A 23,804-nucleotide genomic window follows, 5' to 3' on the forward strand; every position below is an offset into this window, starting at 1 on the left:
CTCTGTGGATCTATCCAAGAGCCAGAGGTTGTTTTCTGTTTGGTATTCGCGGAGGGGCTGTGTTTGTGCAGACATTTGTCGGGGAAAGCTGCTGTGATATATTGGGGTGCAGGTTTTCTTGGAATTGATGCTTTCAGCATCACCAGCACCACCCTCTGGCACCTGGTCAGGGGTGCCACTTGGAATGCTGGGCAAGGTGTGTTCACTGTAGGTGGGCAGAGATTCATCTCAGGCCTTGATACATTCAATATTAAACAGCAAGAAAGGGTATTTTAAGAACATTGGATTCTCTTTATGCTCCGTGATAATCAAAGGTAAATCCTGGAATGATCAGACATGGCTGAAACACAGCAAAGATGCCTCTTACCTCCTTAAATCCACACTCCCACCTCCCGCAATACCCACAAGGCCATAATAAGTGATGCACTAGAATGGGTTTCTCCCCTGCTATATCATACCTGTCCCTTTTCCACCACCCAGAAAATATTTCTGAATCTCTGCTTTGGAAGTCAGCCATCAAACCATAGCTGTCAACTTTTCCCTTTTCTTGCGAGGGATCCTATTCGGAATAAGGGAATTTCCCTTTAAAAAAGGGAAACATTGACAGCTATGCATTAAACCAGGAGAAAGAACCAGACCCATGTAGAAATCCTTTGTATGTACAGTGGTGCCCCGCAAGACGAATGCCTCGCAAGACGGAAAACCCGCAAGACGAAAGGGTTTTCCGTTTTCAGAGGCGCTTCGCAAGACGAATTTCCCTATGGGCTTGCTTCGCAAGACGAAAATGACGAAAATTTTTGAGTTTTTTTTCCCGCTCCCCAACCCCTTTTTCTGAAGCGCTAAGCTTTTTAGCAGCTAAACCGCTAATCCCTTAAGCCTTAAAAAGCCGTTAATAGCCCTTAAACTGCCAATAGCGCTAATAGCGCTAATCCGCTAATGGGCTTGCTTCGCAAGACGAAAAAACCGCAAGACGAAAAGACTCGCGGAACGGATTCTTTTCGTCTTGCGAGGCACCACTGTATATAGATCTGGGCTTGGGCATCGTTTGCTTCATCTACATTTTGTGTCCGTTGCTTTTGAGTGCAGGAATACATGCAGATATGTATGTGTGTGCATGTGTGCACGTGCATGCATATACACAGAGAGACGTGGGTGTCCATGTGTGTTCTTCCTTGCAAGTACTTCCTTTCCCCATGCAAATACACAGTGTGCCCATCCATCCCTTGCTGATGCTGCATTGCTCCCCTGAGTCTCCTTCTCAGAGCTCTGTCCAGTTCAATTTGCAATTTCTCACATGAGTCAGCCTCTCTCTCTTCCCATGGGAGAGGCCATTTGGTAGACTAATTGCTCTCATGGCAAGTCAGCAAATGGCTACCGTTCCCTTGCATTTGCTCAAGGCCAATTCCTTTCCTTCTCATCACCAGCTGCTTTTTTGCTCCTGGATTCTTTCCCATATCCAAGCACATATCTGCACCAGCTCAGCAGGGCCACACCCTCACCAGAAACTAGGCCAAGCTCTAGAGTTTCAGTTCTCCTAATGTTGCTCCATAAACACAGCCCTTTAGGCACCAGACTGCAACGTCAGGGATGGGGGAAGCTGTAACGCTCTGGATAGCGTAGGATTCCAACTTCCACCAGCCCCAGGCACCATGGCCAGTGAATGATGGGAGTTGTAGTTCAGCAGCCAAAGTTTCTCCATTCCTGCAGTTGTTCCTGTGTGGTTGTCTGCAGAGAAAATCCAGCACACAAATACTTCCTTGTATGTACAGGCTCTGCACAGGTGTCCAGTATATCTGCACTATGCCAACCTCCTGCTGCCTTGCCGCTCCCCCTCTAGAAAGGGCAAACTTTGAAGGCCAGTGGATTGTTATTAGGAATAGGGAACAAATTGTGGGGTGTATCATCTGGTTCAACATTTGTTCAACCTGCACTGTTCAATGTGTTTTCCTGTCACTTTCCCAACCCTAAAAAGTCTATTTTTAAAAAGTGATATATTACACTAGGATGACAGAGACCATCAATTCACTTTAATTGGTGAATCCCTCCCACAAGAGAGTGACAGTCTGGAGGCCTCCTCAGTCATAATACCCAGTTTCACCAACACCCAACAGAAACGGTTTTCCCAATAAGAGAGAAATTCCACTGTTTCAGAAATGCTTCTTCCTAGCAATTTTGCTTTAGGTTTCTTGGGGGCGGGGGCCGTCCGTCCTCTTTATTTTTCCTTTAGCACAAGTTCCATTCAAAGTGTGTGTTTCCCAGCAACCAGCCAGTAGGATATAGACGATGCTGTTAACTGAAGGGCAGGAGCTCACGATTCCCATTGATTTAGATAATCAGTTTAAATATTAAAACAGCAGCAGAAGGGAGATAAAAACCCTTAACAGCAGAGATTAAGAAAGCAGTTTACAGAGGTGGGTATTTTGACAACATTCTGTTGCCCCACCTAGTGGCTCAAGGAAGAAAAGTGCATACTGATTCTCTCTTAAAGGCACTCGGTTCTGTCTTGCATTGTGCGAGCAATACTTTCCATTTCTTTGTAGGCCCAAATATTGCAGTGGGGTGGGGGACACCCCATAAAACTTTTTAACAATAACAACAGTGATGGCTGTTGCTGTCCAAAGAATGGTGCAACAATAGGTGTTTAAAATTATTTCACTGGAGATTAAACAAAAAAATCTTGGGGAATTTGTTGCTTTCTATTGCTTTTTTTTTCTAGGAGAGAGTAGAAAGAAATTTAAAGCGATGAGTTGGGGATTTAAAGCAAGATCTGATACCCCTCACCCTGTAAATCCATGCCAGTAACAGAATACATGCCAGTTCTTCTAAATACCCCCTTAATGTTTCCTCTCTCTCTCTCTCTCTCTCTCTCTCTCTCCCCCCCCTCCTCCTCCTCCTCCAGCATCCTTAACCTCTCTCTCCTCTCCAGCCCAAACAATGGGACTGCTAAATGGAAATTTCACTAATGAGGTTTGGCTGCTTCACATAAAATGGATTTAGACAATCACTGGTGACCCACCTTCTATGTGCATTATGATACAGCCATGTGCACTTCTTATCACTCTGCTGTAGACACTAAACAGTGTTTTGTGCATGAGAATTTCATAGAAACCCAACAGATCTTGTGGGCTTTCGGGGCAGAGAAGTGTGTGATTTTGGTTGAGCAGAATCACTGCAGGAGAAGAAGAAAAAACAACAAAGTGAAATGTTCCCCCCTTCCCTTTCTTCTTTTGCTTCCTAGAGACTGCGCACTTAAGCAAAGGGATTATATTCTCCTCCACATCATTTCCATCTAATTGAATTTAGCAGAAGGTTGGTGCTGAATCAAATGCTTCTTGATGTTTCTTCAGGCTTCTGTCTATCTGAAACAGATTTTCCATGTATTTATTCAACTTTAAGAACAAGATCTTAAGGAAGAAGTTACAAAAAACACACAAACATATGGGCAAATGTGATCTTTGAATTTATTCTTCTAATACATAATTTTAAAGAAATAGATGACTTCTCCACAGATCTATCAGGCCGGATTTTAATGTAGCTTCTGGGGCAGGTTGCTATATCGCAGATCCTCTGACCTGAACCATTCAAATTGTGTTGGAGCTTCCACTTTTATTCCGTTTCATAGCAATGTAAACTTTGCAATGCAGGTTTGAAATTGAGGGATTTGACTACCTTTTTATTTTAAAGAGTAGACCCAGCCTACCTACTTATTATCTTGGGATCTCACCGCAACTGTCCCATCAGCACAAGGATTGCCTCCACCTGTGTGTGCCCTATCGCCCCAAATTTGTTCCTAGGAACCCTGAAAACAAATTTACAGGGGGAAGGGGGAAGTTCCATTGGCCAGGCAGAAATCCTTGCACTGATGGGACCATTTACTTAGTGCTAAAACCAACCCCATGCAGAACTTGTCTGAGGCCGGGGGCGGGAGTCTTGTTAGAATAAAATTATAAACTCAAACAAAAAAGCAGGCAGTCTCTGGTAGCCCCCACCCCCAACTTAGCCCTCTGAGGTCTGGGGCAAGTGTACACAATGCCCCCCCTTCCCTGCTTTGCATGGGCCTGGCTGCAACCCCCCAGGATTTAACCTTTAACTTTCATTAGGTTAACAGAAATCAATCAGAAGTATTTAGAAAATTAATTTTCACTTTAGTTTGTATTTTATTTTAATCAAACGATTGCACACGTATACCATTAATTAGATGGCTCCAGAACATATTAAAACCTCCCATAGCAACGTTGATAACATAATTAAAAACAAGCTAAGAAGCTTTCAGTCTACAAGACACAACAAAAATGGGTAAAAGGAGGCAGAAAAGAAGCAGACTCAGGCACCCATTCTTGAAGTCCTGCAAAAATCCAGCTGGAATAGAAGCAGTTCAGCTAGAAGAGGAGCCAATGGACCTGATCGCTTTGCCTGACCACAATGGGACCAGATCTTAACTCTCCCTCCACTGTAGCCTGGCACAACCACATAGTGCATCTGAGCACATGCCGAGTGTTTTCTTCACAGCACTAAACAATTACGACCTGCTCCATTATCACACATTTAGGGCCAAATTGCATGTTATGTGAGCCACATATATGTGCCTTTAAAAGCAGCTGTTGTTTTTTAAAGCCGGGGATGGCTTAGAGGCAGTTTTAACCTTTTGGGCAATTGTGGTCCTGATCCAGATTGAGTGTGTGTTTGTGCATGCAACAGGGGTTCAAAAGCTACTAATATTTTCCTCCCACATTAAAATCTATGGCAGCAACTACCGGAGAAATAAGGTGGTGTTTGTACAAATTGAATTTTGAAGCATGAATTTTGCCAGGATTACTGTGTTTGAAGAGGGAGCCACCTAATGGATTCCATGTGCAATAAGTATTTCTTTAGTTTTGGAATATATCGTAATAGTGACATGGAGGCACCAATGTTTTGGGGGCCCAGGGCACTTTTGGAAACTTGAAAACCTGTTGTGAGCACCACATACACTCACACACATCACACAACCACACACACTTTGCAACTGACCAATCAGTGACGTTACCATGTAGCCCCACCCACCACTGCAACAATGCAACCTTCTGATAAGACAAAATTCCACACAATCACATTCCTTGCAATCATCCTCCACAGCAATCACTCACACAGCCCTCAACCACACAGCCCTGCAACCATGCAACACAACACAACCATACAATACATGCTCTACTACCACACACCTCATGTAACCACAGAACTCCTCCTGCTCCCACAGCCCAACACACCCTTTTCAGCTATACAACGAGAACTAACGATTACATTCAAAAAAATCATTCCTGCAAAAAAGCTACTTTCATGTTTAAGAGATCCTAATATTTTAATACATTTGCTTTTAAAAAACCAGGAAAATTAAAGGATTAAAAATATATATGCTGGTTTAAGTCCTGAGTTGACTCAAACTCAACAAAACCAGGAAATTAGAAGTCAAGGTCGACACCTTAACAGCTGGGCCCCTCCATCAACCACGATGTTGTGCAATGTTACAACTGTGCTTTCTTACAACTTACCCTTCATGCATCTCCCCCCCCCTTTTCCTTGGTCCTTCAGGCCCAAATCCAGAAGGGAAGGATGGTGTGCCTGAGACCAGCAAAGACATCCCACATTGTCCTGATTCTGTAATATCTGAGCCTTAGACAAATTCTCCTGTGTGTTGATCCAAGCCTACATGTGGGCTTGGAAGCACACCAGCTGCATCCTCCATGAGAGGCCCTGATTTGCACAAAAGGCTGTGTTATTGTGCAGCACAATTAATATGCAGCAGATACTCTGCCAGGATAAAGAGGGTCGAAAGGTCAGGACCCAGAGGGGGCATCTGCAAAAGTGCAAAAGGTCCCCAAACTACAATAGCAGCAGGTGGTGGTGTCAGGCTGGGGGAGTTTGGTGGTGGGGAATCAAGAATGGAAGGTCAGCTACAGAGCAACCCAGGGATCCAAAACTGGACTAGTTGTGAATCTTGAAGAAGATGCTTTAGAATAGGATGCCAAGTCATAAAGCTGCACAAATCCGTTGCTTCATGGAAGGAAATTGCAAGGTGGAGTCTCAGAAAAGGAACCTCAATTGATCTGTCAATCTTTTCTAGCAAGTATCTTGACAGTTGCACATTAGGATTAAAGGAGAATGAGAAGAAGATGTACTGAGTGAATGCTTAATTTTTTAAAAATAGCACTAGAGTCATTGATTCTTCTTCCCAGCACTGGCAGATCAAGGATTAATGGTGCTTATGCAGCCCAGCACCAGATATACTCAAGTAAATGAGAAGGACTAAGTTGAAAAAGGGAGAAAGAGGAGGCAGTCCAAGGGAGCAGTCCAGCAGCATCACTTCTCCCTGGCAGTGAAATTCATACCAGGGTCACTTTCTCTTGAAATCTGTTCCCCTTAGGCTTATGGTGCCAGCTGGAGGTGAATGGTTGCTGCTCCATTCAGTAGAAGCGGCCTGTGGGCAGGCGAGGCAGGCAGAAATAAGCACTGGGGAAGAGGCTCAGGTTGATGGGGTTGCCGTCCAAGCGGATGTCCTCCAGAGCCCGGCGGATGTGGCTGTGGTCCCTGCTGTCGCAGAACGTGTCTACGTGCATGGTCTGGATGTTGTTGTTCTAGGGAAGGAAACTGAGAAGCGATCACCAGGTGGGGCTGGTGGAGGGGGGGGGGAATCACCAACACTCAGATCAAGAAGAGGTTCGAAGTTATTAGTGTTTTCCCTTGTTCAGACCAATCAGCAAGCCTTGGGGGGCATGATAGCTAACTGGAGAGGGCCTTCACCAGTATAGTCCAGGGTGGACATGGACTTCAAAACACTTAGGGTCTGATTGAATGCATCCAGGTCTCTTGCGGGGCATGGCGTTGGTCATGGAGGTTGGCAAGAGACCCCATTTAGGGTTCAATCGCAATTGCAAGACAGGGAAAGAATATTGGTAGGTACAGATCACATGCAATTAGAGAAATAATGGCAAAGATAATGCATGAGCCCACATTATAACTGCTCCTTGCTTTTTAACAGTACAGTAGTACCTCTGGTTACGTACTTAATTCATTCTGGAGGTCTGTTCTTAACCTGAAACTGTTCTTAACATGAAGCACCACTTTAGCTAATGGGGCCTCCCACTGCCGCTGCCCGATTTCTGTTTTCATCCTGAAGCAAAGTTCTGGGTTAGCGGAGTCTGTAACCTGAAGCGTATGTAACCTGAGGTACCACTGTAATCTGAAAGGAAATGAACGGCAAACGACTGAGTCTCTCAGAGGCTTGTGCTTTGGCTGTTGGTGTCCTCTCTCTCTCATTTAAAGAGTTCATCGTCACTCTCTCACCTGTAGATGCAAAGACCTCAGTCTCTCAGGCAGCAGCATGGGAATGTAATCCAGTTTGTTGTCAGACAGATGAAGGAACTCCAGCTTCTTCAGATCCTGAAAGCAGAAGGAAGGACTATCAGCCCTTTGCCTCCTTGAGTGTTCAAGTGAGGCGTCCCAGGATTTTCAAATGGAAATGTGAGTTTTCCAAAGAAGTCAGCTTGGCTAGGCCCTAGCAGATTGAAATCCAGGACAAAGCAGCTAAGGGTTCATGCAGGGGTAAAAATCTAACCCAGCAGGAAGCTGGGCCTCCACAGATGATAGGAGGAACCCAAAATATTACATCAAATTGTGGTTCCTCATAAGGATGTCAGAGAATTCCATCCTAAGCAGCCATTGGAGCAGATATTGCTACAGTTTGCATATCTACCTGTTCAGGAGCTGTGATGGTGTGTGTATGTGTGTTCAAATCCGGCTTTCTCTGGCAAACCTCTAAGCACCCAGCCAACCTAATAGGATTTAACCACTGCCCCACCTCTGCCTCAATTAGCAAGTGCAGGTGTGGAATCAATAACAGCAACAATAATTATGGCAGAACTTATGAAAAATAGCAAACAGACAGCAAGATGCTGGGAATGAACTGCAGCAGAAAAGAAACAATGCTGCTTTTTATGAATAAACTCTTATGAATAAAATTATGAATTTTTTTAATGAATCCATACAGGTTGGAATAGAAATGACTGCCTTCTTACCTTTAAGCACCCAGGCAAAGAGACAAACAGATGGCAAAAAGTCTTGGGTGCTTTGGAGCCTACTAAACGTCTGTTACATAGGATGTAGTACCAATGAACATTGATTTTCTACAGCTTTATATTGTGTTTTTTTGTTTGTTAGCATAAAACATAGACAAAAGGTTAAATGCAGAGACCTCAAGGTAATAATGGGACACGGGTGGCGCTGTGGGTAAAACCTCAGCGCCTAGGACTTGCCGATCGTATGGTCGGCAGTTCGAATCCCCGCGGCAGGGTGAGCTCCTGTCGTTCGGTCCCAGCTCCTGCCCACCTAGCAGTTCGAAAGCACTCCTAAGTGCAAGTAGATAAATAGGTACCGCTTTACAGCGGGAAGGTAAACGGCGTTTCCGTGTGCTGCTCTGGTGCAAGCTCGCCAGAGCAGCTTCGTCACGCTGGTCACGTGACCCGGAAGTGTCTTCGGACAGCGCTGGCCCTCGGCCTCTTAAGCGAGATGGGCGCGCAACCCCAGTGTCGGTCACGACTGGCCTGTACGGGCAGGGGTACCTTTACCTTTACCTTTACCTTAATAAGGGAGCCCCATCCCCAGACCTTCCAGAATTCCACTGCTGGGTTCATCACCAATGGTTAATGTCTAAAGCATGAGCAGCCAAAGTGATGCCCTCCAGATATTGCTAGACATCACCTCCAATAATCAGTTATGCTGATGGGAGTTGGGACAACATCTGGAGGACCCCACGTTGCTTACTCCTGTTCTAAAGCAAATCAAGAAACCACAAGGAGAGGGCTCAAACCTGGTGATAATTCGCCCAAATCCCAGGTAGGGCTGTAGTGACTCAGTGACATGGCAAGTAGCAGCAATCAATGAGATTGATCAGCCTCTATAGCTCAGGTCCATTAAGAGGTCCACAACACCAGGGGCAATCACTTTGTACCCTAGATCATGTGAATGCTTCACTCACGTTGTCTGTCCCCACCCCAAAACACTTGTGAAATGATGCAGAACATCCATGTAGAACAACCTTCTCTTACCAATATGGAATGAGAACAATCAAAAAAGCAGCAGCAAATAGTGGAAGGGGTCTTAATCTAGGCCTTGCAGCATTTGAGAGATGCTCACCTTGAAGGCTTCCGGTTGAATGCCTGCACTCTGGATTGCATTAAAGCGGGCGTCCAGCTGCACAATGGAACTGGGCAACTCAGGCAGGGAAGTCAATTGGTTTTCAGGGAGGACAAGCTCTTGCAAGGAAGGCAGCATCCTGAAAGCGTCTTCATCCACCCAGGAAATAAAGTTGCTTGTGAGGTCAATTCGTTTCAATTTTGCTGTGGAAAAAATAGTTTTGGGAGCCAAATCACAGGTGATCACTTGGAAATCAGTTAATGCGCATCACTACCATAGTGTTTCCTATTTTAAATGAGACCACACATCCCTTCCAAGAGAGTGAGAGTAGACTGGGATGTACTTTCGCATTGGTAGTTGATGATAGCCCCTGTACAAGCCCATTTCTGCATCAGTTGCCTGTTCAACCCACCTCCCTCCCCTCACACACACACACTTGTTGCAGTGATCTCTGGTGAACTGACAAGGTTAGGGGAAATTGTCAATTTCGCAGATGCCACCTGAGGTTTGGTGCTGTTGTTTTAATTACAATATTACTACGAACACCAGCACTGGAGTACATATATGCTATTTAAAGAAAATAAAAGCAGCTAAAGAAACATGCCACTGAAAGGCTGCTTCAATGCATGCACAAAATGTAAGATAAAAGCAAATGTGCAGGATACACTCCTCTCTCAACATTTGGGAGCTGCAACTAGAATCTGGGATCTCCTTGATGCAGGAGTGTAACACAGATTCAGCCCCAAATAGGACCACTTCCTCTTTTTGACATGTTTGGTTGTATTTGTCTTTCTCTAGGGCTTTGATGGGGTGGACTGAAATATTGAGTCCTCTGGTATTGTAACAGGATTGTATCCAGTGCTGTGCCAGCATTTCCACTGGTGCAATGAGGCCTTCTTTTCCTCTCCTCCCCACAAATCTGCTCTTAAGAGTACCCCAATTTCTCCTAAGCTGATTTGGAGGGTGGGCAGACAAGGGGCTGGAAAAGGCACGAGAAGAAGAGGAAGTTCTATTGCACCAGAATTGAATATGACCTCTTCTTTTTTTTTTTTTTTTAAAGAATCAAAATGAAATTAGCTGTTCTGACACTGATTTCTCACAAAACAACTTGCTTTCAACGCACAGCCCAGGAACTGCACAGCTGACAGGCTTTGTGAAGTGAACATGTTCTCTTCTACCAGTTTCCCCTGGTATTAAACAGTGTGAGATGCTAGCAAAATGCCAGCCTTTTCTTTTGGTATTGGCTCAAAACCTTCAAAGGTGAAAACTACATTCCTCTTGAGGCTTTCCACTGGCTGAGAATACAAGGTCTCAAATGTATGTGCCTGGCAGAAATTGGGCAGTCTTTTCTATCTCCAGATCCTGACATATTTATTTGTTAAGAAAGAAAAAAATCATTTGGGCCACAGTTATTTGGGGCTAATGCTTTGCAACCACGAACATGAGGAAGCCTTTGTGCCTTACATATGCTGGCACCTGGCTGCAGAAGAAGCAAAAGTCCTAAGCTTTTCTTTTGCATATAGACCCAAAGAGCAGGTCAGGGAGCAGCGGAAAGGCTGCTCCAGGCTTCCCGCTGCTCCCCGGGGCTGGCGGTGGGGGAAGCCCGGCTTTCCCCCACCCCCAAAGAGCAGGTTGGGGCTGGCGGGGAAAGCCCGGGTCCCCCGCCCCAGGCCCAGGGACCACACTCGCTCCATAAGACGCACAGACATTTCCCCATAGATTTTAAGAGGGAAAAAGTGTGTTTTATGGAGCGAAAAATACTGTACGCATAATTTGTGCACTAAAGATCATATATGACAGGAGTCAAATTAATATCAGGCTGTGCAAGAGAGAATAGTTTGGTGCTCATATGAATACTATTTGAGATCTTTATTTGTTTTACATATGGTTGGAACTCAAAATGGTTGCCCAGTTGTTAATGGACTTGGGGATCAAAGGGTGAGTTCACTCAAATCCTACCAGGATGGGATGAATGTAACCAGGTTATGTCCCGATGAACAGTGAAACTGGCTTTGTTTGATTGCTTCCTCACACGCCCAGATTAGTAACTCAACTCACGGTTATCACTGCAGAATCCATTGTGATAGCACATAATAAAGGTGGATATCGTTCCAGGTAGTGCAGCAATTATGTCATGCTCACTGCAACCCAGATTTTGCCCAGATTCACCCCATTCACATTTTTCAGCACACTTTCAGCCTGTTCACACATCCATTTAACATTTGATAGCCACAGAGCAAGCCTGTAGGAATCTAGCCTATGCTGTGCCAGCTCTATGTGTCTTTCACCACGTCGCAGAATTTGTGGTGACATGCCCAAAACCAAATTCCTTTACCACTGCTGCTTCCATTGAAAATAGGGCCTGATTGGGTCAGATTCTTGGCTTGCAATCTGGCAACGACCCAATCTTCTTTCAGATTGCATTATGAAATAAGAGCCAGTGTGAAAACAGACTCTGGTATTCAGATACCCACTTCCAAGACAAGCGTGTGGCAAACACATTACCCATTTCACCCTCAGGAGAGTGGAGAGGAAGAGCAGAGAGTTGCACAGGTGACTTTGCTTGTAACAGACAAGGCTGCCTAGATGGGGTGAAGCAGCTTGCAAGTGTGAGAACTGTAACCAGAAGCCCTAAGGAGCATAGCATACCAAGTCCGGTGAAGTCACTGGCCTGAATCTTGCTGATGTGGTTGAAGCGGGCATAGAAATATGTGGTCTCCAAGGGCAGAGGTGGGATGTGTTCTAGATCAGAGTCATCACAGTACACAGAGGTGCTGATGCACACACAGACCAAACAGGTGGGAAGACCTAGAGACAGGGTAGAGAGTGCTAGTTAATGTGGGCCTGATCAGTGAAAGAGTTTAGGAATGGCCCTGCACAGAGATGGAGAGATCGTTGCTGAACCCAGTAATGAGATATGTGGTGGGACAAAGCCACAGAGCTACTCTCCTGAGGTCAGCATTGATACAGCTTAACCTGGATTACACTGGGATGAGCCAGAGTGGTGGTGTGATTGTGGCTGCACAAACACACCAGCAGAGGAAATTGGGTGCTCTAGCTGGGGTATCCACATCCTGGCCATGCTGCCTCACCCCAGCACTGCCCAGGTAAGCTGAGCAACACCATTGTCAAGAGGCTGGCTCTGTAGCTCTGCCTCACCATTTCGGCTGCTAGTGGTTGAGCTACAGTTTCCACCATTCCTAAGCATTGGCCATAGTGGCAAGGGCTCAGAGGGAGGTGGAGTTCAACAACATCTGGAAGGCCACAACTTCCCTATCTCTGCTTTAAGGAATAAGACAAGCATTTAATTTTTAGAGGATTAGAGCTACTGGACACATCCATTCTTTAAGTGCTCACATTTTGGTATTACTTTTTTTTTAAATGCATTTTCCATTTTTCTATTTACACATCATATTTTCCCATCATGCATTGTTTCTGGTATTACTTTTTTAATTGAAATGATGTTGCATTTTACTGTGTTCCTTTGTTTGCTAAACCAATCCTGAGAATTCTCCAGTATGTCCTGTTACGATATGAAAGCAACGCAGCTGCAAACTGGTAGCTTGAAAACATCACATGATGGGGCTGACTGTGGGAAAGAATGTTACAGTCAGTTCACAGGGCGGTTCACCGGAATTTGCTCAGTGTGTAATATGAGACCTTCCTGTTGTGTTTGTAAAGGAAGTCTTCGTCACTTACTTGCTGGATGGAAACTGAAGTGATCGGACACGTTTTCTGTACAGCTATAATGTCAGAAATAAACAATATGTAAAGGGACTTTTTGACTATTCTTCTTTCCCCTGCGAAAGGGGGAGAAAGGGGTGTGTATTTTCCATGCTGGGAAATGTCGCCTATATCAAGATCTCCCTGGTCTGTCTGGGAATGCAGCCAGAGGCAGATCACCAGTAAACCAGCTCCGGGAGCAGGGAGAAGGGACAGCCTCTCCAGATGGGGCTAGTTTTCCAACATGTCCATGACTACACATGACCTGAAAAATCTTGCTAAACATTTGTCTCTTTTGAAAGCCATAACATAGTGAACTGTCAGCTGGACATTCATTTTATTATTTGTGTATATTGAATGAATGAATCTTTATTTGCATCATCCACCAGCCATAGCAATAAAACAAACAAAATGTATACTTGTATTATTACAACAAACTACAGCAGCAGCAGCAGCAACAACAGCAACAACTTATTACTTATACACACACCCCATTTGACTAGGTTGCCCCAGCCACTCTGAGTGGCTTCCAACATAAATAAAAACACAGCAAAACATCACACATTGATGTGACCCTGATACAGGGCTGGCTTCAGATGTCTTCAATAAACTCAGATAGCTGTTCATTTCCTTAACATCTGATGGGAGGGCATTTCACAGGGTGGGCGCCACCACTGAGAAGGTCCTCTGCCTGGTTCCCTGTAACCCCACTTCTCACAGTGAGGGAACTGCCAGAAGGCTCTCAGAGCTGGACCTCAGTGTCTGGGGTGAACAATGGGGGTGGAGACGCTCCTTCAGGTATACTGGTATATATTTATACCCCACTTTTTCCCAAAGGAGCTTGGGCTGGCATACATGGTTCTGCTATGCACCTCACCAGGTAACCTTGAGCCAGTCACTTGCTCAGTCACACTTACTCAACCTAGGCTGCCTCACAGGTTTGTTGTGGGGATAATACAGGGGGCAGAACCTTGTATTCTGCATTGAGCTCCCTGAGGAAAGGGTAAGATTGAAATGTAAGAGATAAATAATAGATCTGCTATTTCTCCTAGACTCAAATATTTTCTGAAAACTGTGGGCATGGGATAGAAGGAATTGCCATTCTCATTTTGCTATCAGGTGAGAGGACGACCAAAGAGCAGGCCGAGTTTCTGTGATGTCCTGATATGGAAAATGTGGGGTGTCAGATTGGCTCTGTTCACAAGTGAGTGCTAAGTTCTTTTAAAAGGCAAAAAAGAGGAACAAATGAGTCAATTCCAATTAAAGAAACGAATCACAAACCACTAGTCCAAATAGCTGCTTAGCAATGAATCAGCCTGGGCCAAGTCCAATACAAAGGGTGCAACATTGCCTTATTAACCTTATGGTGTTACCCCAGGAATTTTGTTTGGCCTTTCATATTCAGAGAAACCCAACCGAAAGGAAATGGGAGTTATTTTTGCACTGAGAAATCATTGCTGCTGTTACGTCTGGAGCCAACAGCCCATTGCAGAGTCAAAGTGACAAGATTCCAGGCACCAATTAAAACTGCTTGAGTATTTAAAATAAAAAAACCTCCTATTCAGAGGACTAAACAGACTCCAAATCTATTAGTGGAGGAGTTCAAAGCAGAAAGCCAACAATTTCGCTCAGCCTACTACTTAATTTGTCCCAGTTCAGAGTGGCAGAAAATGAATAAAGATATTTATCCCTCACTACAGGATTTTAATTGTCACTAATCTAATTGCTACTCTGTCCGATTTTCGCTGCGTCGCTGCTCATTAAAGTCTTGGTGCTTTGCTGGCGTTTCTGTTTGTTTCTGAGCAGCTCCTTTATCAAGCTTCTCTCCTGTCTCAAATAAGGAGCCCAAGCCTGCTTGCTTTTTAAATGTACAAGCAGAGCAAATATTGCTTTCTTTCCATCTGTTAGATGGATGGGCATAGGGCAGAGAGGGGGTGAGGTGAAAAGAATCAGGCGCCTCTTTTAAATGTTCAACAGTGTGTGTTTGTTTATCAAAAGAAATGGGAGCTGCTTTTCCCATCAATTAAAATACTCAAAACTGGCATGCAGTTTGAAAAAACAACATAAGGACAACAAAGGAATACAAAAATAAACCAGGCAAGATATAAAAGCTGGCAGCAGAGATAAATACAACACTAGCAGCACCATTCTCTTAAAAAGAAAAAAAGAAAAAATCAGGCTTTACTTGAACAGAATTTTTTGTTTTATGGTGGAAGAAGGATGCTTATTACCATAATATATTGTTCATTAAATTGGTATAACACCCTTCATCTGAAGATCACAGGGAGGTCCACAACAGAAAAATACAAAATGAGAACACAAAATACATAATAAAGTACACAATAAAACAAAAACTAACCAATAGTCCCACAAACACATTTAAAAGGCCACAGAATATTAATCAGCCAAAGACCTGGTTATAGAGAAAAGTTTTTGCCTAGCACTCACAGTTATGAAGGAGCCAGGTGAGCCTCCCTGGGGAGAGCATTTCACAAATGGGAAGCCACCACAGAAAAGGCCCATTCTTGTGTCCATTTGTGTGCCTCCTCCAGACCTCTCATGGAGGAGGCACATGAAGAAGGACCTCAGAGGATGGCCACAAGGCCCAGGTAGATTCCTATGGGAAGAGGCAGTCCTTGAAGTATTGAGGCCCTGAGCCATTTAAGGCTTAGGTAAAAACTAACACTTTGAATTGGGCCCAGAAACTAATTGGCAGCCAGTGCAGTTGGGCCAGAATTGGTGTAATGTGTTCAAACCGTTGGGCCCAGGTGAGCAACCTGGCTGCTGAATTCTGCACCAGCTGAAGTTTCTGAACTGTCTTCAGAGGTATGTATAATGTGTTGCAGTAGTCTAACCTAAAGGTTACCAGAGCATAGATAACAGATGTTAGGCTATCCCTGTCTAGATAGGGGCAAAGCTGAGACACCAGCCCATCTGATAGAATGTATTCCAGCCACTAAGGCCACCTCAGCCTCAAGTGACGGCAAAGGATTCAGAAGGACCCCCAAGCTGAGTTCCCGCTCCTTCAGAGGGAATGTAACCCCATCAAGAGGAAGAAAACCATCCAGTCTGGGGAACCAATCAGTAACAGCGCCTCAGCCTTATCTGGATTGAGCTTCAGTTTGTTGGTTCTCATCTAGTTAATCACTGAGGCAACACAATGGTCCAGCCCATCTACTGCCACACCTGCAGATGTGAAGGAGAAGTAGAGCTGCATTCCAAAACCCCCGATAACCCAACTCGATGTTTTCATGTTGATGTTAAACAGCAAGTCTGAAGCAGATGCTGCCGAATATATGCAGATTGTTTAGGGCTTTGCAGGCAAAGCTGATCAGGTGTTTAGTGATTTATTTATTTCTAGATGTTCAACTTCAATAAGCTTTTAATATTTAGTGATCTGTTGCTTTTAGACTGTTTCTTATTTAACCATCACTTCTCCCCTTTGAGCTAAAGACAAGGAAGCTATCACCACAGCAAGGTCCCAAAAGAATAAAGGAGCCATTCATTCCCAGATGTGACAAAACATCCCTTCCTTGGGCCTTCAGGTATTGTGTGATGCCTTAAGCCTAACATGGCACTCCAAACAGTCATGAATTGTAGCTATTGAGGAACCCATCCTGTACGGATATGAAGAAACACACAGATGCTTCACATTCCTCAAGAGACCCCAGCATTACAACTGGGGCAATATTTCACCAGCTGCTTCATGCTGAAATTTCCTGTGCAGCATATGCCACCCTTATCCTTAGTTTTTGTTTCATGCAGAAAGACTAATGGTTTTGAGTGACAGTGTTTTACTCACCCTGATCTGTTATGGACCCAAACAGGCTTGGTCCCTGAGGCCTGGCAGCCGTGGATGTTGGTGGGCTCTTTTGTGGAATTTCAGTTGCCCCAGTTGTTGTGCTCAGAGGCCCCGGCAAGCTCTTGGTAGGAGGAGGCAGGGTGCCAACCTCAATCTGTAAGTAAAGCAAGGGTCTTGTGATTGCATTAGTTATGATGCTCAGAGTCCATTTTACACAGGGGGAAACCGAGTCATATGTAGGGCAGAAGTTTCCAGGTTGGTCTTCTAAGGGCGATTCATACACAATGTTGTTTTTCTTCTGCACACAGACACGTCAGGTGTCCCTTGCTGGGGTAATGTTACATAGTCTAATGTTCCCAGCAGCTGAAAGGAAAGTTCACCCTTCTTGTGGAAATTGCAGTTCACCATATTAGAGGCCAGTTGATTATCGCAATACATTTCTTTATGTATGGATGCAGGGGTCTTGATCTGGATCAGGACCCTGGTAGCAGTGGGTAGGCAGAGAAGGAGGCTTTAACGTTTTGTCACCTGCTGCAGTTCTGATGAAGATTTGTGTCTGCTACTTGCATTGGGAAGAAAAGCTCTCATTTGCACGACTGGACATTTTTCTTCCAATCCGAATAGCAGTTGTGGGGGGTCCAGACTAAGATTGCACTGGTGGACAAAGGGTTAAAACCTCCTACCTGCATATACGGGGGCCTCAATCTGGATCGGGTACCTTTTTATATGAAAAAATTGAATCATTCAATTAATTGCAGAAACGGCATCTCATTTAGTTTGGTTCTGAGGGCTAAATCATAAGTTACATTAAAATGTTGCTTTAACTAGTAAATGTAGGTGGTTATGAGAGGGTGACAGAATCGGAACAGAACAGTGGCATTTGGAGAATTTGAGATCTTAACCCTCCTCTCCTGCAGTCTCCGAATCCCCCTCTTGGTTGCAATTGGAGGGAATCTCCCTTTGGTGTCGTTTTTGTTGGTGCTGTGGCAGGGGAGGAGAAGGTCCCCCTCCCAGCATACTATGGTCCTGACCGTGGCATGCAGTTGCTCTTCGGTCTCCTTAAGCATATTGATGGCTGCCTATGAACTGCCCTGACAAAAGCGTTGGTGAAGGATTTATAGAGAGTACAATCTATTGCAGCTAACAATGTAAATGTGGGAGACAGTAGAAGAGATGTGCATAGCTAATTGAAATTGCTGCCGACAGTTGAGCTCCTGAGGTAAGGTGGTAAAACCTGAGAAGCTGATGCCTCTGCACAGGGTGACTATGTCTACATACAAGTGTACACCCACACTGTACACCCAGAATTGTGATTTGGCCTGAGGGTAATCCAAATTCTGCAAGCGGAATACACCACTTTGCATATGTACACTATATACACAACCATCTGGCAAGAGTTAGTGGGTTGTTAGAAAGGCAGAGTATGAATATTGGGGACAGCTAAATTATTGGGAGGCACTTAAAGCTGCGATTCTGAGCAGGACAAACAATCTGCTGAATAGCAGACCTCACATTTCAGTGGCAATTCTATAGTACCTTTGATGCCAGGTCTCCATAATCGTAGTTCTCTTCATAGTTACTGAGATCGATGACCTCTCCATAGTTGTCCAGGTTGAGGTCATAGTTGCCTAAATCCAGGCTGTCATAAGTGGCAGATCTGTGCTTCTCCTTCTTCTTTCCATCTTCCTTCAGTGGAACAGCCAGAGCCAGAGACAGGGCGGATATTATGCCCACCAAGGCTGCAGTCTGCATCCTGTGCCTGAGTGTCAGGTGGGGAGCAACAAGAGCAGAAGCACCATAAGAAAGCCAGCACGAGACGAGTACCATTCCTTGTTCTGACACAGACCCTTTGCCATGCCCTTTGGCATGTTGGTCTACCTGGGCATTAATTTTGCATCCATAAAATGAAAAAGATATTGCCTCACTGAGTATGTTGTAAGAGACTCCAGTAGGATGGTGATGGGCAGAACCTTTCAAAACCTGACATCAGAGCATGGTCTAGAACCTGCTTTCAGTACCGTGTAGAGGAAAGAAAGGAGCTAGCTTTTGAACGTAAACTGAGTGCTTTCCTTCCACCACTGAGAAAGCACCACCAAGACCCTGGTTCCCTATGAATCTAGAATTCAGGTTTGCAGTGAAACCCTCACACTGGGTTCCCCTTACAGATTCCCTTTTCAAGAATGGAGGGCAAAGCTGACTGGGTGACCTTGGGCTAGTCACTGCCTCTCAGCCTAACCTACCTCACAGGGCTGTTGTGGAGATAAAATGGAGAGTGAGGGAGCCATGTACACCACACTGAGCTCCATGGAGAAAAATATGGGATATATGTGTAATAAAATAAGATAAATAAATAAAACCATGGGTCATTGACCTGATCTAGTAGGCTCTTCTTATGTTCTGAGGCAGGGGTTGGCTGAGGTCAGACTGAGGTTGGTTTGCCCTTCTGGAGCAGCCTCCACTCTCTGCGGCAGAGACAGATCCTAAGGAGCCTCAATATTGTTTTCTGCTCACTAGGCCTTTCTTCCTAGCACCACGCTTCCAACTCTGCCTTCTCAGTAATCTGGCTGCTGCTTTTTCCTGCTCCAACTCCTCATCAAAGCCTCCACTTTAGCTCCTTATTACTATACCTTCCAGTGCTTTCAGAGACCGCCTGACCTTGCCCTGCGGCACTTTCAAAAGGAGCTCCACTACAAGCTTCATAAAGAGCTTGCAGGCGGCGGGGAGTTTTTTTGGGGGGGACAAGCAGTGGAGGTTCACAGCGCCAGGGAACAAATGGCTGAAGCTTCCAGCCCTGAGGGGATTATTAATCTCCTTCCCCTTTCAGTCATTTTCATGCCTGACTGCTTTGCCATGCCGGAGAGGCCCAGAGCAACTTCACCTCTTACTCACAAGCCAGATTTGACTGCAGCAGAAAAGGACGTTCAGACCCAGGGTGGCAAAGCTTCAGAAAGAGGGAGTTAAAGCTTCCGCTGCCACCAGTGGGAATGCTGAGGCATCATTAGCAACTTGGTGAGTTGCAGACAATAAAGAGGATGCTTCTTCCTTAGGTCTTAACCTGCATTTTTGCTCCCAGATTGCCAAGTGCATGAACCCTGTCGAAAGCTATTTTGGGTTCAGTTCACAGCTGAGGGAATGAAAGCATGACTAGGAGATGCAACAGCTTATCAATATTATTATTATTATTAATACCCTACCCATATGGCTGGGTTTCCCAGCCACTCTGGGTGGCTTCCAACAGAATATTAAAATACAATAGTCCATCAAACATTAAAAGCTTCCCTAAACAGGGCTTCCTTCAGAAGTCTAGTAGTTGTTTTTCTCTTTGACATCTGGTGGCAGGGTGTTCCACAGGGTGGGTGCCACTACCAAGAAGGTCCTCTGCCTGGTTCTCTGTAACTTGGCTTCTTGCAGTGAGTGAACTGCCAGAAGACCCTTGGTGCTGGACCTCAGTGTCTGGGCAGAACAATGGGGGTAGAGACGCTCCTTCAGGTATACTGGGCCAAGGCCGTTTAGGGCTTTAAAGGTCTGCCCCAGCACTTTGAATTGTGCTTGGAAATGTACTAGGAGCCGATGTAGATCTTTCAAGACTGGTGTTATGTGGTCTCGGCGGCCACTCCCAGTCACCAGTCTTGCTGCCGCATTCTGGATTAGTTGAAGTTTCCAGGTCACCTTCAAAGATAGCCCCACATAGAGCGCATTGCAGTAGTCCAAGCGAGAGATAACTAGATCATGCACCACTCTGGCAAGACAGTCCGCGGGCAGATAGGGTCTCAGCCTGTGTATCAGATGGAGCTGGTGAACAGCTGCCCCGGACACAGAATTGACCTGTGCCTCCATGGACAGCTGCGAGTCCAAAATGACTCCCAGGCAGCGCACCTGGTCCTTCAGGGGCACAGTTACCCCATTCAGGACCAGGGTACCAGGCCACCACCTTCCTTCCCAATTGGCAAAACAAAACAGAAAGGATCCAAAACATTTAAGAGAACAGGACTAGAACCCATAGCTTTAGCCACCTACAAGGAAGAGGTCCAATGGTTGAGGCATTCTGAGTCTGGTACAAAGTTTCCCCTCTGAACAATGTGAGGAAGAGACAGAGACTGAGTGACAGAATTTAAAACCGATTAACTTCTCTTGGAATAAGAATCTGTTTTGTTCGGAAGATGCCAGTGCTTGGACAGCAGCCATTTTTGGATCGTAATGTGTTTGCCAACGCATTTATTCCATCTGTTTGTGTATTTATGATTAATAATAATAATGATTATATATATAGAACCATCAATGTACATGGTGTTTACACAAGCCTAGGTGCATGCACACATACACACAAATTCAAATATGTTCCCACAGCAATGCATCACATATGTCCAATACTTGCAAACAGACACAGAAGCTCGCCCACAGAAGCATACAAGAAGCCTACATTACATTTACTTAAGCTTGTTTCAGGCACAATTATAAATGCTGGTTTTAACCTTCAGATCCCTAAATGGTTTGGGACCCAGATATTTGAACCTAACCTTTAGGATCTGGAAGAGCTAACTTGTTTTTTAGCCACCCTTGACTTTGGAGATTTGGCTGATAGCAACAGGGAAAAGGTCCTTCTTCATGATGATGCTCCCAACCTTATGGAATGCCCACCCCCTTTCGATTTGTCAGATATGAATGACATTTATGCCATTCAAATGCCACAGCTTCTGATGGTTTTGTTTAAGGTATGGTTTTTTATATGCTGTGGTTATACATTTGTTATACAGTTTCTACTTTATTGGTTTATTGCTGCTGTCTTTCTTACATTGTATCGCCTTTGTGGTTGCGTGGACAGTGGTTCTTTAGACTTTTGCAAGGTAGTTACTTCAGTGAACTACCTTGTAGACCATCAGGTAGGAAAGTGGTATATAAATATTTACATTTATTTAAATAATAAAATAGGCACACATATGACTATTTTATAGGAATGCATATGTGTAGGTAAAAAAAAGATAAAGGACCCCTGGACGGTTAAGTCCAGTCAAAGGCGACTATGGGGTTGCGGCGCTCATCTCGTTTTCAGGCCGAGGGAGTTGGCGTTTGTCCACAGACAGCTTTCCAGGTCATGTGGCCAGCATGAGTAAACCGCTTCTGGCTCAACAGAACACCGTGACGGAAACCAGAGCACTTCGAAATGCTGTTTACCTGCCTGCTGCAGTGGTACCTATTTATCTACTTGTACTGGCATGCTTTCAAACTGCTAGGCAGGAGCTGGGGCAAAGCAATGGGAGCTCACCCCGTTGTGGGGATTCAAACCACCAAACTTCTAATCAGCAAGCCCAAGAGGCTCAGTGGTTTATACCAGAGCGCCACCCACGTCCTAGCATAGGTGTACTCACACATCTGTGTGCACACACGGCCTTTAGGATCTGGAAGAGCTTGCAAGCATATCAAAACATTATCAGAGGTGCGCTCTCTCTCTCTCTCTCTCTCTCTCACACACACACACACACACACACACACACACACACACACACAGTCTTTCATGGGTGGATGTACATATCTGAGTAGAAATCTGTTTGTAACATCCATTTCTGCCCCCCCCCCCACATGCATACATACGGACACATGTAAATTTAACCCTAAAAGAAAACATTCTAGAAAGGTGCCTTTATGTGAGGGCTGTGGTCATTACTCCCCACAGATCTTCCACTGATCATATCCAGCATTGGGAATATCATGGCCAGCTTTTGAGCCTCACACTGCAGGAAGAACTCATGCTTTGTGTAATAGTCCCAATCCCCGGGTAGTTTTCATGCCTGTAACCAAGCCTGAAAGATCTTGAGCTCTGCTTGTTAGCAACGAAGAGGGAAGGGGGGGGGGAGAGGAGCAAATTATTGACATACATACCACTTTCGCTGCTTGCCTGCCTTGAGAGGAGAGGCTCGGTGTTTCTGTAGCACCAAGTGCGATGGGACTGAAAAGCTTTTAATGAGAGTGGTGGCGGTGAGGAGGGAACACAACTGTGCAGATGTGAGGGGTGGACAGGGGCAGGCAGAAAGGGCAGCCAATCAGGATGATGATTATTCAGCCCATCTGTCACCAGGCTACCCCCTCCCATTTTACCCCCCATGGCTACCTTAACAAAGTCCACCAGAAAACAAACATGCTCAGTTAAACCTTTTCTCCAAGAAGCTGGTCTTGTTGTTGGGATGAAATGCTGCAGGCCTGGGAGTGACCTTTCAGACTCGGTTGCAATTTTGTGTAGGTTTGGAAAGTTGGTAGGTGGTCTGTAGTGTGGGGATGATTTCAACTCACACAGGACACCCTGGGGACATACACTGCTTCTGGGAACCTTCCTAAATACAGTGGCACCTCAGTTTATGAACTTAATTTGTTCCGGAAGTCCGTTCTTAAACCAAAGCATTCTTAAACCGAGGTGCACTTTTCCTACTGAGGCTTCCCACTGCCAGTGCCCTTCCACCGTTCAGTTTCCATTCATTTTCCAGGACAAAGTTCGCTAACTGGAACACTTACTTCCAGTTTTGCAGAGTTTGTTCACCGAATAGTTCGTTAACAGGGCTGTTCGTAGACCGAGGTACCACTGTATTTCAAATGATAGTAGTGCCTGACTAAAGCACACTACTACTACTACCACCACCACCACCACCAATAATAATAATACTATATCTCTTACTTGCAATAATGGCTTCTTAGGGTTATTTTTAGGGTCATGGTGACCTCCAAAATGCTAGTATTGTATGTCTGTGTGGTGGTGGGAGGGATTCAAGCACATAATTTTGGCTTGCTCAATTAAAGTGGATTAAATTGCTCTGCTGCCCAAGCAAGGCAGGTGATATATAGATAGATAGATAGATAGATAGATAGATAGATAGATAGATAGATGATAGATAGATAGACGATAAATGATAGATAGATGATGATGATGATAGATAGATAGATATAGATAGATAACAGATGATAGATAGATAGATAGATAGATAGATGATAGATAGATAGATAGATAGATAGATGATAGATAGATGATAGATAGATAGATAGATGATAGATAGATAGATAGATAGATAGATATAGATAGATAGATAGATAGATAGATGATAGATAGATAGATATAGATAGATAG

General features: G+C 44.8%; 1 protein-coding gene across 2 annotated transcripts; it reads right to left on the reverse strand.

The window, feature by feature from the left end:
• Positions 1-3,502: 3,502 nt before the first annotated feature.
• Positions 3,503-23,476, reverse strand: OPTC (opticin). Of its 2 annotated transcripts, none has more exons than XM_083445591.1 (7): positions 22,571-23,476; positions 18,230-18,452; positions 16,694-16,847; positions 11,818-11,976; positions 9,169-9,371; positions 7,321-7,416; positions 3,503-6,611 (listed from the first exon to the last, which is right to left on the reverse strand). In XM_083445591.1, the coding sequence occupies exons 2-7, from the start codon at positions 18,443-18,445 to the stop codon at positions 6,441-6,443; spliced, it is 999 nt and encodes a 332-aa protein (XP_083301717.1). In that variant the 5' UTR covers positions 18,446-18,452; positions 22,571-23,476; the 3' UTR covers positions 3,503-6,440. The 2 variants fall into 2 exon arrangements, with proteins under 2 accessions (XP_083301717.1, XP_083301718.1); XM_083445592.1 differs by lacking the exon at positions 22,571-23,476 and adding an exon at positions 19,065-19,561.
• Positions 23,477-23,804: the final 328 nt, after the last annotated feature.

Source organism: Podarcis tiliguerta, assembly GCF_965153285.1.
Source record: "Podarcis tiliguerta genome assembly, chromosome: 6".
Lineage (NCBI taxonomy): Eukaryota > Metazoa > Chordata > Lepidosauria > Squamata > Lacertidae > Podarcis > Podarcis tiliguerta.

Bases quoted from the DNA above. Each gene is read 5' to 3' on its own strand.
- OPTC (XM_083445591.1), bottom strand. From the start codon at position 18,445: ATGCAGACTGCAGCCTTGGTGGGCATAATATCCGCCCTGTCTCTGGCT. The intron at 9,372-11,817 runs GTATGCTATGCT...TTTTTTCCACAG, and splicing joins CAGTGACTTCACCGGACTTG to CAAAATTGAAACGAATTGAC. The intron at 7,417-9,168 runs GTGAGCATCTCT...TTCTGCTTTCAG, and splicing joins TTCAACCGGAAGCCTTCAAG to GATCTGAAGAAGCTGGAGTT.